The sequence below is a fragment of the Acanthopagrus latus genome, chromosome 8, assembly GCF_904848185.1.
Source record: "Acanthopagrus latus isolate v.2019 chromosome 8, fAcaLat1.1, whole genome shotgun sequence".
Taxonomy (NCBI): Eukaryota; Metazoa; Chordata; class Actinopteri; order Spariformes; family Sparidae; genus Acanthopagrus; species Acanthopagrus latus.
The window spans coordinates 7,698,470-7,718,868 of NC_051046.1; the positions used below are offsets into that span (position 1 = coordinate 7,698,470).

The following is a 20,399-nucleotide window of genomic DNA, read 5'->3' on the forward strand; positions in this document are numbered from 1 at the left end:
GATGCACCAGTACTGATGAAGAGATTTTGCCTTATGACCATTTATTACTGAAGGTAAATGCTGCCTCTTATGTCTTGGGTTAAAGAGCACTTATCAGTTCTGAACAGTATTTGAGTTGTCTGATCAGGAATCAGTAAACAGCGGCAACATCGACCTTCAGAGTTCTCTCAAAAGTGCCTATACATATTTGTGCTGAATAGCAATTCAAACATATTTTAACACTTATGCATGATCACACATATACACGTGATTTTTTTGCAAAAGTGCATGAACATGAATACTGCGAATGGGACTGATATGCTCACAGAGCCACTGTGATGTGCATTCATTCCAGAATGATGTAGAACTGAAGTTACTACAGTAATATGACACATATAAAAGATCTGGTGTCATTAAGATGGGGTTTGTTACAGAATGGGTCTGACATGTCAACTACAAGAGATCTGCTAAATGACATGTATCGTATACTGTTGAGATGTGGGTCATTCCAGAATGGGTCTGGTATGTTTACAAAATCAACCAGAGAACGTGGATCATTCAGAACCATGATATGCGACATGGAGGCAAACAGTCTCTACTGTAACTACATGGAAATTGGAATGCTGTCTCACCTTCTATATTCCAGTTTGGGCCTCCAGCTGGGGTACAAAGTTATATGTTTTTTTCAGAAAGGTGTTCAACATATTTTCAGTAATCTAACAAACTACAGGAACTGCTCAAGATTAGATCTGTATTGTGAGAATATTTCAGCACATGCACTGAAAGCGGTAGTCAATGTAAAATACATGCTTGAAACTACTGCAAGTCTGACATTAGTAGCCTGTCAGACAGTTTACAGATTTAAAGCAAAAGCATTGTGAAAAACATATAAAATACATTTTAGGTAAAAAAGCCATCTATCAATTGATGTAAGTTTGAGCCATAGTAGTACCACTGAAGTAAGGGTTTTCTTTTTATACTAGTACTGTAAGATACTCTACCGTGTCTGATACTTTCATGAAAGATTCTGGCCTCATCTCTGTTCAAAGCCAGCATGGATTCACTTAGTGCTGTAATCAAGGCAGATGGACACTTACATGGGGTCAGGAGAAATGTCACCTTCTTATCAAGAATTTAACCATACCAATCCTTTGTAAATGGTCCAGAAACAAATCTAAAAATTGCTAAACATATTGATACTATTAGGCATTTTGATAGGTATCTGAAAAAAAATCAATGCGGATGGTGAAAAACCCTCTTAAATGTTGTACTAATCAGGCAAGAGTTTTGCAAAAGCCACTGACATTTTATAGCTTAGTTTTTCACTGTCCAAATATACATGTTTCTGCTAAATGCAGAATATGCTAAATCTAGAAAAATCTTACTGACTTTTCATACAGCATATTGATATCTACAGAAATAGATTTACCTAACCTAATGAAACACTACCAATCCCACATTTATAGAGATGGAGATAGTACATGTCAATATTGGCTGTCAATCCCGAGGGGACAGACATCTCACATATTAACGAGACATCCACAGCAACAACCAACAAGCAGAAAACATTCAATTTATTAAGATGGAAAATGGAAAACGTATGTATTGCACAGCATGCAAGGATGCAAAATCAGATACAGATAGAAAATTAAAGATGTACAAAAACAAAAGACATACAGTTAACATAACACAGATGAGACACGATAATACGATGCTTAATGTAATTTTAAACATTACACATAACTGCACGATAGTCCTTGAGAGACCATCATTGCATTGCAATTCGGGTTAAAATAAAGTCTCCTGCAAATTAGATTTTACTTAAATTGATAGGTGTGTGTCATGGACTTGCCATGAGTTATAGAGATGTAACTACACAAAGTGAATGCCTAGACTGCACAACACTGAAGTGCATCCAGACACCCATGATTCAGCAGTATTCCTTTAAACCTCCTGCTGCCAGTTGTTAGCTGAAAGGGTGCCTGGGAATAGAAAATACACTTTTTTTGCAGGCGCTGGCCTACTTCTCACAAAAACAGTGTTTTGCTCTGGAGATTGGAGGGGGAGGGCCGGAAAAAAGGAAGAGAGAATCCCTAGACACTCCTTGTCATACCCTCATGTAAAAGTCCTTTACTACAGTTTTCTACAGCTAAGACAGCTAATGGATGGTCTATACAGCATCTGTAACACTGTAAATGCCGGCAGCCAAACACAACTATTTTCTTATATGTACCGGCATAAGTGTACATTACATATAATTCATTTTCATGAGGCACTTAACATTTGAGAACATGATTAATTGGCATATTGTTCTGTTTTAACATCATTTTTGTTATTTAAGATCCATTACTTAAACATTACAAAGCGTAAATTTTGTATGTTAACTTCTACTAAAAGGTCCTTTTTTTGGTATCTCACTTTTAAGTATTAAAAACATATTCAGATATTCTACACCTGTAAGTATGTTTCTGTACCACGCAGGTGTGTGATTATATGCAACAATCTCTCAGTATTTATGCATATTGATAACTGTAATATATCTACCATGTATTCACTGAAAGCTCCCAAAGGAGATATTTTGTTTAGGGTTAATAATGTATCGCTTGGATTTTAAATATTTGTTGGGTTCTCACTGAGAATACAGCAACTGTAATTTAACATAGTGTGTATCAAGTTCAAGCCCATATATTTTGTTCATATTAATTGTATGGATGATCATTTAGCTATGATGAAGTAAAGCCACTGAAAAATAAAAAGACAAAGCATGCTGTTGAAATCACAGAACAAACATGGATAGAACTGATTAGTGACATACATAAACTCAGGCCATTAGAGTATTATGTATCGGTAAGTGCGACATTGAAAAGAAAGGAAATGGCATGCAAACATCTAATGTGACATTTACCGTGACAGAGGGAAATATAGTAACCAACAACCAATAACAATTATCTGGAGAACTGATGGTTGAGAAAGAACCAGTTAATGCACAAAGTCAGTAAGACCACTCAGCATTAGCATGCGAGACAAGCAGGTCCACACAGTCAAGTTGCTGTAACAGTCTCAGACTCCATTTACCTTCGCTGTCAGACATGGCGCCTTGCAAGTCATCCATGATGAATGCGATGTCTCGATCATAGCCACGAGTCCGAGATTCTTCCCTCATATGCTGCTGTACCTCTGGCAAGGAATGGCTAGACCCAAATTGATCTCTGGAGTCAGCAGAGATGGGTGGTAGAGGTCCAGCTGATGCTCTAGCCATACCCATAGGCTGCCCCACTGGGCTCAGAGGGCTCTCCTCCTCAGAGTTCTGAGCCACAATGGGGATGCGGCCCCGGCTTTGGCTGATTGGTAAACTGGTGGGCTTTGCTCTAGCCACCCCAGGGGCAAATGCTGCATCTAGAACCTCTCCCTCTGTCTTAAGTCTAAGTGAGGAGCTTGATAGGTCCCGTTTTATAGATAGATCCAAGCCATAGACAGAAGAGGGGCGAGAGGAAGGGCGTGATGAGGGTCGGGAACGGGTGCCACTTGGGTAAGTTCCATCATCCTGGGCAGTGGCCCTGATTGTGGCTCCCAGTCCAAGGGACTGCCCAAGATTAAGAGAACCAGCTAAATTGGCCCCCAGGGAGGAGCCTAGATATTTTTGCTGCTCTGACAAGTTCTTTCTTAGTCCAAATGTGATCTCATCCTGAAGAAGCCTAGCCGTGGCAGCCAGATTGGTCACAGAGGAGGCCCCAGATCCCATGTAGCTTGCAAAGTCAGGCTCAAGGTCCCTACTCTCCTGAATAGGTGAAAATTTTGTGATGGCCTTGGGGTCTATCAGGGCCTTTTTGTTTTTCATCTGTTTCTGGTAAAGCACAGCAGCTGGGAGTTGCTTTGCTGCTTGTTTTTCAAGCGTGAGCCTGCCAATGCTATACTTTTCTCCTTTAGGAAAGTGTCGAAAACTGCTATCACTGGGGAGATACTGAGGCAAGCCCAGACCTGTTAAGTGTTCTAGTCCCTCAGTTCCACGCCTGAACTCCTGCTTGATCTGCTGCTTCAGTAGCTTCAGCTCATAGGGTTCCTCCATAGTGTCATCTTCTCCTTTACTGTAACCCTGAAGTCGAGATGAGCCTAGAAAATCTGCCACCTAAAAGAGAAATTAAATATGAAAGTAAACAGTTTAGAAAATTATTGTTGTTATTATTGTTTCACACAGCATCTCGACTTTTTTTAAATCATACATGAGGAGATTAGCAGGGGGAATGATGTAATGATGCATTATTTACCTCTGCTGTGCGCCTGACTTCTGCTGCTCTGAGTAGTCTGTCTGCCTTGGACAACTCCTTATCAGGCAGGTTGAATCCAGAACTCAAGCCGGTGTTGCTCAGCCCAGTCGAGGTTTTGGTAAGCTCCCCTATGTCCTCTATGAGCACATAGTTCCTGGCATTGTGGTGATCAATATCAGCATAAAAGGAATCAGCAGAAATGCTAGACATGGGACTAGAGGCCATACTCCTTTCCTCTAGCCCTAGCCTCAAGTCCAAGCTGCCATATTTGCCCCCCAAGTGAGCAACCCCATAGCCACTTTCTGAAGAGGTTGGCACAATTAGCAGAGGCTGGTTGCGCATCACTTCATAGCCAGTGGTGATCTTAGGCTCCAAATCAGAGAGGGTGGTTTGACGTTGCTTTCCCTGCTGCAAGAGCAGGGCATGTTGATAGCTGCCAGGCTGAGCCTGGGCATGGGAGAGGGATAGGGTCGGGTAAGGAGACACCTGTTGGTGGTAAAGGGACTGTTGTTGATATAAGTTCTGTTGGGTGTAGTGACTGGTGGTTTGGGTCTGGGGAACATACTGGGCATAATGAGAGTAGGGACTAGTTAGTGTGTTGTACTGGGAATCAGCTTCTGTCTGTGGGGGGATGAATTCTTCAAACTCTGACTGGGGAGCTGTCCGTGGTCTCTCCAGGCCATCACCCCTGGCTTCTCGGATGTTGCTAACCTCACTGTCTGACATGTAGTCTCTTTCCTCTGCCACCCCCTGGAGATAGGCCCTCTCTCTCTTCTCTCTTTCCTTCAACAAGGCTTCCTTACGCCGGTTGATACCCATCTCCAGGTACCTAAAATAAGAAGAAATAAAGGGTACATATTGTTTTACAATTCTAACACTGACAATTCTAATAAAATTCAACCACAGAGGCAATTAATGTTTTGGGTTCCCACACATTGGTACCTTTTACTATGTGTGAGTGTGGAGAGGTCTCACTGAATGATGTCAAGGCAGCCTTTTAGCCCATAAGCTATCAAGGTAAGAGGGGAATCATGCAGATGAATTAGGATTAATGATTGCAGGAGAGGGACGGATGCAAGAATACTGGATGTAATCAATTCATGACATTGATTGGTTACTAGCATTTTTTGTTTGAATTAATATCAAAGGGTTTGAACAAAAGCTCAAGCCAGATTGTGTTGATCTTTAGGATCTCACCGTAGCTTGGCATCAATCTCCTTTTCCTCTTCATCTAGCTCGGCCTGTTTCTTGCGAAGTTTAGAAGATTCTCTCTCCACCAGATCAAGCTCCTTGTCAATGTCCTGCAGGATCTTAGCCCGGGCCATTGTTGTACTACGGGCAAGACGCCGACGAGCAGAGTTGGTGCTGTATCCTGACCGTCCTGTCAAAGAGTCATCTTCGGGAGGGGGGTCTGGCAGAGTCCGCTTTACCTTCTTTCCTGTACCAGAGGGAGAACCACGGCCCTAGAACATGAAAACAAATGATACATTTGTCAGTCACCGAATGCAAAAAAATTCAAATTGAAACAAAAATTATCAATAATGATAAGATGCTTGTTTTTGCAAAACTGCTATGACTTACAGAATAGCTGTCTGCATAGTATCCACCCATCCGGTCTTCTGTGGAAGGACTAAGGGATTTAGGATCAGACAGGGACTTCTGACCAGCCTTCAGTATCCGAGGGCCAGAGGAAAATCTCGTTGGATCAGCAGTCAGCATCCTCTGACCTCCAAGTGACTTTTCCGGTGACAGAGGGGAGACTTGGTTGTAAAAGACTTTACACTTAGAGGGGACATCTGCTGTTAGGTGTGTGCTGTAGCCCACCTCAATGGGTGTTTGCCTTCTGTCTGAGTCTGTCTGACAGCTCAGACTGCCACCTCTCTGAGAGTTCTCTGGAGCTGAGATGTGCTTGATGATTTCTACTTTAGTGTCCATCTGGACATTGGGTCGTTTGATAGTTCCAGAGTGGTCGGTCTGGACAGATATCTCAGCCACTGTCTGGATAGCAATGCTAGAAACCTTGGAGCCTTGTTTTCCCTCGCTGCTATGTTTTCGAGAGCGTCGTCGAGCTTTTGTGGGAGCATCCCATTCATCTTGGTCCTCATCATCAGTTTGAGCTGAGTTTTCAACATTTCTCTTATTCTTCTTTCTCCTTCCTACATGCTGCTTCTCTGCTGAGTCTTCATCATCTGTCTGGACTCCACTATCAATAATTTTTTTCCCTGTGTCCTGATCAGCTTGAAGCTTCCTTACTAGATTGAGCTGGTCCTGACTTTCATCAAACTGTGTCCCAATTGATGGAATTGAAGACTCGTCTTTGACAGGCCAGTACTGGCCACTGTCCCCCACCCCTGCATATTTAGCATCTAGGAGGTTCCCTCTGGTACCAGTGCTACCATAGTGCTCATCTAACTGACGCTGGAGTTGCAATTGGAGTTGCTGAATTTGCTGTAACTGTTCTTTCTGCTGGGCATATGTCTCCTGCTGGGCCACCATGTGGGCATGATGCTCTTCCTCTTGCTGCAGGAGGAGCTGCTGTTTCAAAGCCTGGAGCTCCTCAAGCTCCCTTTGGACCATAAGCTGCTCCTGTTCACGGTAACGTTGGATCTCCTGCCTCTCCCACTCCAGCTCCTCAGCAAGACAAAGCTGCTTAAGCTTCTCTAGCTCGAGAAATTCCCTCTCCATTTGATACTGGGCCATCTTGGTGTTGTCTAAACCAGGGAATATTGGGGAGGAAGCTAAGGCATCCAGAGAGGCAGCAATTGCCTCAAGTGTGGTGTCCGAATACATCTCTGGATAGCCTGTTATGATGTCGGCCAAAGCAGTGGGTAGAAGCTCCTTAGGTATCCCCGTGTCAAAAGGAATTATCTGCCCTGGGTCTGTACTGGGGATGAAACCATATGGGTGCGGCAATGACTGGTTCTGGACTGTAGATGTAGGTGTTAAGGTAGTACTAAAGATGGAGCCTGGTTGAGTTGTTATTGCATAGGTGGATGGAATTGGTGCAGCAACCGAGGAGTAAACTATTCCATCTGAGGTTCTTAGAACACTATTTACACCAAACCCAGCTGCAGGGACCTGGGAGTATGGAGCTGTAGTCATCCCAGCGTAGCCTCCAGTAGCTTTGCTAGTGTAGTCTAGAGCATTACCTGCCACAATCAAGGATATAGATTTTACTTAATCAGATACATTATAATTTTGGAAAAAAAAACATACTGTATGTATATGAATTGAGAGTCATGCAACTTGGATTTACAGTCTCCAATTGCACATGCACATCTGTAGTCATTTTGGTTAGCAAGATGCAAAACCAAAATATTGAGGAAGCACACGCAGGCACACACATGCATCTGTATGAAGACAAAAGGAAAAAAAACAAACAAAAAAATAAATCAGGCATTAACACTTAGAAGAGTACAAGAAATCATGCACATTAAAGAGCAGTGCAAATAAAACAATTACAGGAAAGCAGGAATTAATAATCAACTTAAATGACAAACAAACACACAAACTTGTCTTCATTGAGCAAAATATTTAACTCAAGTTAAATGTAAGAAAAACTTTGTAAATAAACATCTCAAATCTATTGAACCAATCAAATGCAAACCCATAAAGCAAGCATAGAGGATGGTTATGAAAAACCTGCAAACAAGTAGAAACATCCCCATACTTACCAGCAGAAAGTTTGGCAGCAGTAAGGTCAATGGCGTCATCTGTAGATCCACGAAGATAATCTTGGTCGTTCTTGGGGTCATAAGAGAATAGTCCTGCCTCTGTCAGGTTAGTCTCAGACATTGAGGCTTTTATACCATTCATGCCTTTGATACCATACAGTCCAGCATTATCATATTGGTAGTGGTCATCTCTATAGCCAAAACGATTGTCTGGCTGGGCTGTGACTGGAGGCTTCGTTCTGCAGCTTCCAGTAAATGGCAGTTTGTAAATGACATCACAACACACATTCCTCCTTCCAGCTGTAAGGTCTACTGGAGTCCCATCATCCTCCACAACAGTGGTCACCACTCCTGGGCTTGTGCCAGACAAAGCTACCAAAGCTCTCACTGGTCTGTAGTTTGACAGATCCATGGCTCCTGTAGCCTCCAGAGAAAGGACAGGACCTCCATTGCTGATAGCTGCTGGGACTGATGTAGTGGGCTGTTTGCCCCCTGGGGACACTCCATAAGAAAGATTAATGGGTATGTCTTGAGCTGTGGACACTACAGCACTGACTACAGCGTGGGAGTTCACAGGTCTGTATACAATCTGTGCCAGCGGTTCAAATGGTTTGTATGTGGTGAGAGGCAGAGGCAAGGATGTAACAGGGCCCTGCAAATCAAGTGGTTTCTCCGCTGGTATGTTTTTATAAGAGGCAATGGTGGCTGTACATGTGACTATTGTGATGCTGTCAGAGACAACTGACAGTGTGGTTGCAGGGGTGATCTCTGCACTAAGATTTACAATTTCAGGTTGTACTGCTGTGATTTGACGGCCACTTGAATCACTTGAAAAAGACTGTCGACATGACTCAGGTGGTGTCAGGTCCATGCCTTGTTCAGTCATCTTTACGGCAACTTTCATGGTACGCAAATCGATAACATCACCAGGGTAGACTATCTTCCCATTCTGTTTTGGCAGAGGTTGGACTTTAGCTATGTCGGGCTGTATAGTGATTGCTACACTGGGTGGAGGGACCTGTGGAAGTCTTTCATGGACAACAGAAACAGTGGTCCTCTGGACCTCAGTGGTGACCACCTGAGTGACCAGGCTAGGCAGGCTTTCAGGAGGCTGGCCTGAGGTGGAAATTGAGGAAGAATACATGTGACTCATGCTGGAGACCACCTTTTCTGGTCCTCTAATCTCTTGGCTCTCAATAGACTCTTGTTGAATTTTAGTGATGGTGACTGGAGCCACAGATACACCCTGTGCAATATCATGTGCAGTGGGTATTGAGGTTCTCCTGGTGTATGCCTCGGCGGTTATTATCTCCAGAGGGCGATCATATTCTGATGAATAGGTTAATACCTGTGGTCTTTCCTCTGTTGAAGGAATAGACTCTCTCCTGTATGGCACCTGAGAAGCATGGCCATCAAATGGAACATCTCTTTCAGCTGGCATGTTAACTATCTGTGACAGAGGTGGTTGCTGCATGGTTATGGATTCTCTCCTGGTGGCAGCAAAGGCTTCAGTTGTAACCACCTGTGCTGGCATTTCATACTCTGTGGGATAGGTAAATATGTCACTTGTAGTATATGGTGGCTGTACTATGGATGATATAGATGTCCGTCTCCTACTGGTCATTTCCTCAGTGGTAATAACTCCAACTGGCATCCCAACCACTGTCTGAGGCTGCATAATTGATGATGTTATTGAAGGTCTTCTTACATCAACATTTGTTAGAATTTCTCTGGGTGTTTCGCGTTCAGGCTGTAATGCTATGACCTCCACTGGTGGTGTTGAATATGGTGGGACTGAGGATGTAGGTGCTCCGTAGACTTGCGGGATGTAAGTTACTTGTGGCTGCATTGTCATTTGTTGGACTTCCATCACAATAGGTGATATTTCACCAATTGTAGTATGTGTCATCTTCCCATCTGTACTGAGTGGCATTAACTTAACTCTTTCAGGTGTGTCTTGGGATATTACAGGTAGAGGATGGGGTACTGGAGATACTGTTGTTACTCCTGGTATCCTAGCAGTTGAGTCTGTTTTAATAACCTCTGTAGGTAATTCAAACTTTGCAGTATCTACAATAAGTGGCTCCTGTGCGGATAGTTGCTCTGTAAATAAAGGCAAAACTTCTAAAGGCTGAACAGTTTGTGGTACTGATGTGAGTATATATGTATTGTCAAAACCTTCAACTACCACATGTTGCTGTTGAACAGGAATTTGCTGACTCACTTCTTGTATTGGTGATCTTGTTACGACTGCATCAGTGACAATGACATCAGTAGGCATATCCTGTTCTTTTTGTAGCATTTCTAGTTGAGTTCCAACTTGTGGATAAATCACAGTTGAGGCGACTCCAGCTGGTTTATCTTGGGGAACTAACCCACTTAAAGGTACCTCAGGCTGTAATGGTACAGTGACAACATCTGTCCGAGGCTGTGGCTGTACAGGTACTGTTGGTATTAGGGCCTGATGAATTACTGCTTCAACTGAAACCTCTGGTGACATTGTTATGACTTCTGAGGCTATGTCTGGATGCTGAGCAACAGATGGTATAGCCTGTGGTCTTGTTGTAGCTTGGACTGTTAGTGGTTGAATAAGTATCTTTGGCTCTGTGGGCATTGCAATGACCTCAGATATTATTTTAGGTGGAGGCAGTGGCTGAGTAATTGGTGGTGGTTGTTGTTGTTGTTGGTGGTGGTGCTGCATATATGGTTTCTTGATTGGAGGAGGCACACTATGTGCCTGAATACATATGTCCTGACCTGACGACACTATGGTGACATCTACAGATGATGGTGGTTGCACTACAGAAGGCACAGAGACTTGCACTTTATCAGTTACTCCTTCAGGGGGTGTCATTTGCTGTACCACCACAGTTGGAGCTATTTGTATAGGAGGTTGATGCCTTACAGTGGGGACAGGGGCTCTCCTAATTGTTGCCGGTGCTGATAATGCCTCAGTGGGTGTCTTCTGCTCTGAAGGCGTGGTCCGTACCTCTGATACTTTTGTAGATGGGATGGAGCCTCGTCTTACAGGTGCCTGGACTGTTATTCCTTCTGGTGGTGAGCTAAGCTCAGATGGAAGGGTTATAACAACATAGGTTTGCAAACATTTGGCATGTCTGGGAGACAGCGGTGACTTAGGAGACGTTGCACCTGACCTAGACTCCACAGGTCGAGTCAGGCTAAGTGACAAAGCATTTGGAGGTTCTTTGGTCCTGGGCAGTGTTGCAGCCTTGGGGACCATAGAAAGAGGTGGCTTGACACTCTCTCCTGGCTTGTGGCTGAAAACCAGTCCTGCTGGAATTGATATAGGCTTGGGTGGTATGGGTGGTGGAGGCTTGGTTTGACTGGGGCCAATTGTTGGAACACCAGTATCTTCTATTGCTGTTGTAGCAATCATCAGCACAGTGGGTACTGGTGGCTTTGAATAAACAGTTGGCTTCGGTGAAGTAGCAGGATGTGGTGGAGGTGTATCGGCTACAGGTATTTCTACTGTGTCTGTAACCTTTGACCCTACCATAGGTTTAGGTGGAAGCGGCGGAGCTGAAGCCACTGGCATTGCTGACACTTTTGTGGATAGTGAAGCTGTGTCTATACTTGGTATATTCGAAACAGGCTGTGTGGCAATTTGACTAGTTAATGGCCCAGAAAGAATGGAAGCAATTGGCCCTGTGCCACCTCTGTCTTGTGGGATTTGTCCATGCAGAGATCTGTTTTCCATACTGGGCACTATGATGACTACATGCCCTTGTCTGGTTGGGGTCACTATTTGAGGTACAGCCACATCATCTGGTTGCATTTCTTCCATTCTTGGCTGTATATCCACAGCTACAGACTGCATTGGTTGGCCAGCCACAGTGGTTCCCGTAGCTCCCATAGTGGTCACAGTAGGAGTGACTTGCTGAACAGTCCTTACATGTGGCAGCTCTGTATTAGGCTCAGGTAATGACACTGAAGTAGACCGAGGGGGAGGAGGGGGTGGAACCTTCTTTTTAACAATAGTAGTTGATGCTGGGGCTGATGCAGGAACCTGGGCTGTTTGAGCTAAAGTTGGGGCTACTACTGGGCTCACAGAGGAGATGGCTGGTTGTACAGGGACTGAGTGCACCACTTTGGCTTGTACTTGAGCTGGGGTAGTTACGAGTGCTGACACTGGTAGTGGGGATTGTGCACAGATTGGAGATGTAGTTGAAACCAGGTCAGGCATCTGAACTATGACTGGCCCAGGGCATGAGGACAGAGTGACAGAAGCAGAAACAACTTGGGCAGAAGCTGGAGTAGAGACTCCAACAGGTGCAGGTGCAGTTGCAACTACGACTGTAGGTTGAGCTGAGACAACAACAGGTGTTGGAGATGGTGCTGAGACCTGTATAACAGCTGGACCCTCAATAGGCTCCTGAGATGGAGATGAAACCAAGTCGGGCATTTGAACCACAACAGGTACATGAGTAGACATCCCCATTAGTGCTGGAGTTGCAGCATCTGTTTTAGAAGCTTGACCGACAGCAGTTGTTTTAGCTTTGGATGGATCTGACACCACATCTGGTATTGTAACTATAACTGTGCTTGGAGTGGGACGAGAGACTGCAGCTGTGGCAGGTGATGGTGGTGAGATCTCTGGAGGTGATTGAGTTACGAATGAAGTTGGTAGTGTTGGTGTAGAGAGTGGAGTTGAATCTGGTGACAGAGGTGTTTGAGCCTGGAATGAGGATGACGATGTAGCATTAGAAACCAAACTGGAATCTGGAGTGGCTGGTGAAGTTGGAGGTGACACTGGTGATACAGGGGAAGGTGTAGTGGTTAGTTCTGGGGCTGATATTGGAGTTGGAATAGGTTTTGGCTCAGGAATTTCACAGACCACACAGATAGGTTCCATCTCAACAATATCAGATAAAGGTGGGCTTGTGGATGGGTCTTCTTTAGTCTCAGAATCATCACTGGGTGTAATGTCCGATGAAATGCCAACACCATATTCATCTGCAAGACTGTCATCCTCTTCCTCCCCAGAAGAACACTGGGTAATCTTGAGGTCTGGAATAGGGAACAATGCCTTTCTGAGTGCAGGATCTTGAGGAACCATAGGTCTAACAAAACCTATAGATCCACTAGGCATACTGGGAACAACAGGGACCTCAGAGCGCTTAGGAGGTTCAGAGGGGCGTGGAGGTGCTGGTCGTTTCTTTTTCTTCTCTGGCACTTCACCAGGAATTTCAGTGACTGTAAGGGGCATGTCAGTTTGCCCAGCGATAGATGTCTCTTCTGTAGGTATGGTCACCACACAGGTCTCAGCAACCAATGAAGGCCCACTGACTGACACACCTGATGAGGAAGATTCCATGGCTGTCTGCGCCTGTTGAAACTCTTGCTCTATCATCATCAGTTCTCTCTTTTTCTGCATCATCTCCTCATAAACTTCCTCTGGAGACCTGAGTTTTTTGAGAGATTCAGTGGAAGTATCCTGTTTGAGTTCTTCCTCTTGAGAGACAATAATCTTAAACTCAGGCTCCTCAACTAAGGACTCATAAAGATAGTCCTCTATTGCCATTCCTCCATAGAGGGGCTCAATGTCAGGAGGACTCTCCCCTGGAATAGCTTTTGTCTTCTGAATAATTTCCTCATATGCTTCCTCAGCACTCTTCAATGATTTTGCTACAGTATAATTTTCTTTAAATGGATCAGAGGGAATGTACGGCATCACTGTTGGTGAAGGTTTACTTCCTCTTTGTACAGCTCGCCTAGCCTCTGGTTCTGATTCTATACTGGCAGAGTACTCAGAGCCAGATGTTTTGCTGGTTTCATCAATTACTGTGACCTGTCTCAGATCCTCTGAGGAGGAAGCATTTTCAGTTGGAGGCACCGGTTGGTCATCGGCCCTGCATTCCTCTTTGTCCTTCCTAGACTTCTCCTCTTCCCTCATCTTTTCATCCTCAGAGGAGTCTTCAATGGTAGGAAGAGGCTGAGTTTGCTGCCTGTGCTTACCTTTGCGATGCCGTTTGTCCCCACTAATTTTCCTGTGACTGGGACTACTATCACTGTCCTCCTCCAGTGATGAGGCTGATGTAGGTGAAGATCCTGGAGTAAAGCTAGATGCCTGAACACTAGATGATCCCTTTGACAGTGATTCTGTGATGCTATCTACTTCTTCATCAGTGCTTTGTCTCTGTCTCATGACTGGAATAGCTTTCTTTAGAGTTGTGCTGGGTATTGTTTCAGCCACTTCTTGAGTAGTTGCAGTCTCAGTTTTAGGGAGGACTTTTATACTGGCTTGGCTATCTTCTTTATCTGTGCTACTTTTTCTAGCCAGTGATTCTGGTATCACTGTAGCATTATCAAGTTCAGTCTCCTTGAGAGCTTTTTCATTTGCCAAATCCTTTTCCTTTTCATCCTCTGAAAGAGACATTTCTTCTTCATCACCCATACCCATAATCTGCCTGCGGATGAACTCTTCATCCTCTTCTGCGTTGGAGTCAGCACTCTCAGTTTTGATGTCCTCACTGCTGGATGAAACATGGCTCACCGTCAGCATTCTCCTCTGGACTTTAGGTGAGGGTGTGAACTCACTTTCACTGCTTTCATCCATTGCTTGGAAACTTAGGCGCCTTCTCTCAACTGTTACCACCTCCTTAACTGAAATGGATAGGTAGGTATTTATGTTATCTTTACTTGTATCACTAACCACCTTCCCCTCTTCCAGTTCCCGGGATATGGGTAAAATCTGGGGCTGGTCTTCATCATGCTCTTCTCCTTTGGATTTAGGCTTTTCAGCTGCTGCAGGGACAACTATGTTTTCGAGTTCAACCTGCCCTGTAGGAAGGGACACCTTTCTTTCTTTCAGTGGCTCTTTCTTGGTTTCATCATGGTCCTAAAAATATGAAGAAAATAAAAACAAAAAATAACAGATTTGATCAATTCAGGGGCTAGACTTCTAAAGCATATACTACCAAATATTTGACAAGTTCTTACTTCTCACTTCTCTTCTGAGTTCTTACGCAACTGCAGGATGCTATTAGGAGTAATGCTAAAAACAAATGTCTAATTCACTGGAAGGATGCATCATTCATGAAGTCTTGTCAATATAAATTAAGAAACTGCAGAGGACACATCAACAAACTAAACAAAATTGAATTCTGAGACAAGATGTAAAATGCATCTTTTCACATCAGTCACTTCAATTCCATCAGTTTTTTTTAGCTGTCATCACAATAATCATACTGTTATCATTTGTTAAAATAGAAGGATGAAGAATACTAACAAATGATTGGTTTGCAAATAGTATATTGTTTGTCAGTCAAAAGGACCCACTCTTACTTTTATGATGATGTTTGTAGAAACTGGCTGTGTCTCTTGAATTGAGGTGGTGGCAATTTTCTCTTCAGCCAGTTTATCAGCCACCTCCTTGCGGTCAGCTGCTATAGCTGGCTCTGCCTCCACTGGTAGCTGTTCTTGTGACTTTGATTTCACCTCAACTGCCAGTTTGATATGATCATCTGGGTGTACCTCCTTAACAATCCTTTCTGGAGCAGACAATTCTGGCTGTGTTTCAGTAGCTGGAATAATCCCACTCATAGCGTCCTCTGCAGCAATAGTGGAGGTAGGTACAACTGTAGCCTCAGTCACCTGTAAAGAGGAAGCCACAGCTACACCTGCCTCAGCTTTTATTTTTGAAATGTCAGATTTAGACTCTTCAGTTTTGTAACTTTCTTTTGTGCTGTCCTCAACTTTTGCCAACCCTTCTTTATCTCCCACTGTTACAGTCTTGGGAATATCTGTGTTTAGCACTTCAACCTTTGGTGTTACTACCATCTCTTGCACAGGGGTCAAAGTTGGTATGGGGGGTTCTGCTGTGGATGCGTTTTCTGCGGCACCAGGAGAAACCTTTTCTGTTGTGGGCTCAATTTGTGCAGTGGCTGCCTTGGCCATGGTGTCCATCTTGACTGATGTAGGATCCATCTTTTCTTTTGGGGTTGGAACTGTTGGTACTTTCTTTACGGCAGCAGGTGAGGGCTGTGACTTTGTGGCTACAGGTGTGGGCTCTGCCTTTGTAGGAGTAGCTTGGGGCTCTGCCTTTTTGGTTGCAAGTGTGGCCTGAGTCTCTGGCTTGGCAGATACAGGTAATGGCTGGGGCATTTTTCCAGAGTCTCCTAACTGTCCCGACAAAGCCCTTTGGGTCTGGCAGTTCAGACACAGCCATTCCTTCTGTAATCAAACAAACAGCATATGATTAGGAAACACACTGTATCAAGATCTATAAAATACCTATATATATATATATATATATATATATATATATATATGTGTGTGTGTGTGTTTTTTTTTTTTGTTTGTTTGTTTTTTTTAAGTTATGTATTTGTTCAACAAGATAACTGAGGCATTGGTTTGTTCTAGACAGAAGATTCAAGTAATGCTTGCATTAGCTGATTAGGATCAGCTGCTTCATCATGAAAGGCACAGTCTGCTTTTCATGCCAGTGCTGCTTCTTTAAGCAGCTCACTTATCCATTACGACCTCCTGCTCCATGCTGACTTAAACCAACATTAATTAACTATTCAAAATCAAAATTATGTTGATGGTACAGTGTCTTGTAATAGGGTGAATGGTGTGTCTGTCACAGCCACTGTTTTTTTTGCTGTTGCTTTAGCCATAACGACTTGGCATATATTTGTTAGGATTGGATTAGCTTTCCTGCAGAATTGTTGTTCCTACTTAGGTTCTTTAAGAATTCCCTCAAGAGCCTGGTGAAGCCTGAATGAAAGCACACCTTGATAAGTAGACGACCAGGCACTGGATTACACTGAAATGGTAGTTTGAATTGCCCAAATATATTGTGGCTTAGAATTTGTTGAAAACAAACCTAGTTTACTGGAATAACTGCCTTAACTCTTTTGTTTGACTAGACTCTGGACACACAAAAAACAAATATATATCTAGTTTTCTCTAATACCAGAATACTTGTTATACATTTGTATGTCATACCAGGTTTCAAGTATGTGTTCTGGGGGCTTAGACTGCAACTTTAAAGTTGAAATTATATGGATGTCAAATATTAGTGGGAAAAAAATCAATCAATGATCTACTGTGTGCTGCAGCAGATAACACATAGTTTTCATATTTTCACTACAAAAGACATCTTTGATACTACCTATGGATAAGAACAATACAGCACTCTCTCATATGCTGAGTAATACCATAGCAAAGTAATATAATTCAGTCGTCATCCTGCCCTACCACTGCTGAAAAATGTAAACAACCGAAACAATTAGTAATATCAGCCATCAATGGAGCTTGTGATCTATATCAACATGCTCGCTGCTAAGACACTACAACTTACGACACTTGTAAGACCGCAAGAAAAAATGCTTACCTTGCAACAGAGCTAATCACATTTTGTAAGCAATGTTATCAGTTTAAAAAATGATTCCTCTGAAGACACACTTCTTATCACATCCAAGCCCCATTAACAGACAGTTAAGAGGAGAGGAAAGCAAAAGCTGTCAATAGATAAAACGGTCTGTAGCAGCCCAGCAGACCAAATCACAGCAATGCGCCTGCCTCTGCAGAGCCGGGCAGAGCAGTTCTGGTATACAGGACAGAGGAGGAGAATATACTGCACTCATATCCTGTTTATGAAACCATTAACTTTCAACTGCTTTATCCACAACATAAACTATATGAACCTATACACACCCAATACATCTTAATTATGGAACCACAATGGCCAGGAGTACACACTAATGTACATGGGGTTTTTTAACCTGTAAGAGCATGTTCATGCACTATATAGGCAGGAGAGGAATCTCAATCTGTTTCTTAACACACACATTTTGTCTTAGAGTTTAGCAATGATTCAGGATGTAGTGATGTAAATGAATAGCACAGTTCATGGGCTCAAGTGCTGAGTTGAGCTGTGGTAAGAGATGTAATCTACCCTCTGTCATACCCCAGTTTAGGCCTGCTTTTACAATCCATCTGTGCAGGACATTTACATTTTTTTCCCCCCCACAAACAAGCTTAAAATACCACACTGCTGAGACCTGTTGCAATCGTATTCAATACATGTTAGTACTTGTCTAAACATGAAGACAGGAATAGGGTGGGTATTTAAAATGACCTGATAAAATGTCATCATCAAGTTTTTTTTTGCTTTTTTTTGTTTAGCCTACTAGAATTAAATAATTTATTGTTTCAACCCTCCAACTGTCCAGTGCTGTCAGGCTAGATATTTGGAAATAAATGAATGTTTGCTTTCACCTACTGTAAATAGAGCATGGTTGAAAATGCAAATTCCCATTTTCTACCCTGAGACGTTGGGTAGCGATAACACTTCAGGAAAAGATCAGCTGCACTGCTGCAAAAAGCTTCCACTGACTGAGAAACATTCACGGCAAGCAGAATTTCAGCTGATGAGAACTGACACTGACATATCTCATTTAATTGCTGCTGAGATGCTTTTTTTCAGTCAGCTGTGGTTCACTCAGGAATATCATAATCCCATTGGTTCCCAACGGTGACAGACAAAGCCTCATCAGCATAGTGCATGATGCTGATAATCTTGTAAGTCAATAAATCATTAAACCCCAGTTTTATGTGATCTGACACTTATGTGATCTCACTTATGTTTGCCTTTGAAGGTGGGCAAACAGCACGTCACATGGGTCCACATAAATGATAAATCTTACGCAGGGTTATATTTTTCTCTTTATACAAACTTTTCGACACAGCCTTTCGTTCTAGAATCTTGACTACAGACCAGCTCATAAATCTGTGTCTGTTGATTAAATTGGGTGTATTATTTAGTCTGACCTTTTTTTGTGCGATCACAAACCCGTGTGTGATGGTATTCTGCCTTAAACATCTGTACGTGATAAAATTCCCACGCACTCCTCAACTTCTCCTTCTTCTCGTCTGCTTGCAGGATGTAATCACAGCTAACAAGGTACGTGCTCCTGTCACATACATATGCTAATCAGAATAATATAATATCACTACCAAATCCATTCAAATGAGAAATCAGTAATCACAAACACCAGCTCTTCCTACCTTTAATAGGAAGGGTCATTTTATAGACCCGTCAAATTAGCCTTATCAGAGGCAGCTCATATGCACTGATGCTATCCTTATAGCAATGACAATAAATTGAATTACACCTGTATATAGCTACCACTTTGGAGGAACGGGTATAAAGGGTATACCATATATTTCCTTGCTAATGAAGTCCTGAGCTGCCATAACCATAATCTGAGATAATATGAAAAAAACAACAACTCATTTTTCAATATTAGATAAACCGCACTTGGATATCGAAACCGATCAATTTCACAATTCCGAAAGAGAAACTGATTCATGATGAAATAACATAATCACAATTGGGGTTTGACATACTTTACATATCTATAATTGCCATTTCAGCAATCAGTTGGATCAACGCGGGGCAAACGACATTCATTTTGAGCCACTGAAGATAACTGCACTCCGAAATTAACACATCTTAACAATTCACAGGTTGTTAAAGAGCGGCGGGATTGTCAAAAAAAAAACCCCACACATTTGCATAACTCATTAAAATCAAACATTGTGTCCTATTCCCCATTCAGCTTCTGCTCCTCGTTAACAGTACAAACTTGAAAGGGACTGTGAACTAAGACTGATAGAGTACGATCAAACAGCAGTGTTCGCAGATGGCTGAGCCGTGGCCTTGCATTCCTGAGTCTCTCTGATGGTCTACTGTATTCTCTCTCTCTCCCTCGCTCTCCTGCAATCTCACACCTCTCCAGGTGCTGGTATCCCACAGATCCAAGTCTCAACATGATAAATGACCTTTTTCAACCCGAGTGAAGAGCAGATGGACAAAGCAATTACAAAAGTGTGCAAATGAGGGGTTAAACTTCAGCATTGTGTATTGTATGCCAAACTAAAGCTAAACAAATCAGCATGAATAAACATTAGACACCACCATTGCACCAGCCTTGCAACTGATAATCATTTTCCCTGCAAATTCAAAATCAGAGTATAAAAACAACAACAAAAATTGCACTCAACAAAAAAAAACCTAATCTCATCACATTTGCCTCCCGTACGCCAGTCACTGCCTCACAGCACCACAGTCTCAGAGCCATACATCAGAGCCACAGGGTTTGGAAAGTCGCCATCATCCTTTTGTCTAATTAAATCTGTTTTATGACTAAAGAGCAAGAGCCCCAAGCACGGAGCCATGGGAGAGGCTGCTCCCCACGATTAGCCTGTGAGCTGGATTACCAGACCTTCACAATGACAGCAGTCAGGAAATTATGCTCTTGACACACAGGCGTGCTGCATTAAGCTGGATCTGCGGAGCTTTACAAAGAATTGCCCAGTTCACTTTATTCACAGCCAAAGACATTCTGCATTTATGTATTTATGCATTTATGCCACATATTAGAGAAAGGACCCATTCACATTGGGCTAAATTATCTTTAAACATTACTTTTTTTTAAGAAACCGTTCATTC

At 42.9% G+C, this 20,399-nt stretch overlaps 1 protein-coding gene across 6 annotated transcripts in view; it reads right to left on the reverse strand.

Annotated features, from left to right (window-relative positions):
* Positions 1-20,399, reverse strand: part of pclob (piccolo presynaptic cytomatrix protein b) — a 61,463-nt gene that overhangs the window by 17,913 nt on the left and 23,151 nt on the right. For 3 of the 6 annotated variants that reach the window (XM_037106846.1, XM_037106847.1, XM_037106845.1), the window contains exons 12-19: positions 15,224-16,111; positions 7,919-14,777; positions 5,826-7,393; positions 5,442-5,707; positions 4,245-5,073; positions 3,055-4,105; positions 981-1,049; positions 612-638 (exon numbers count right to left, since the gene is read on the reverse strand). In XM_037106846.1, coding sequence (XP_036962741.1) covers positions 612-638; positions 981-1,049; positions 3,055-4,105; positions 4,245-5,073; positions 5,442-5,707; positions 5,826-7,393; positions 7,919-14,777; positions 15,224-16,111 — 11,557 coding nt within the window. The remainder of the gene's footprint in view (positions 1-611; positions 639-980; positions 1,050-3,054; positions 4,106-4,244; positions 5,074-5,441; positions 5,708-5,825; positions 7,394-7,918; positions 14,778-15,223; positions 16,112-20,399) is intronic. The other 3 variants (XM_037106850.1, XM_037106849.1, XM_037106848.1) reach the window with 2 other exon arrangements.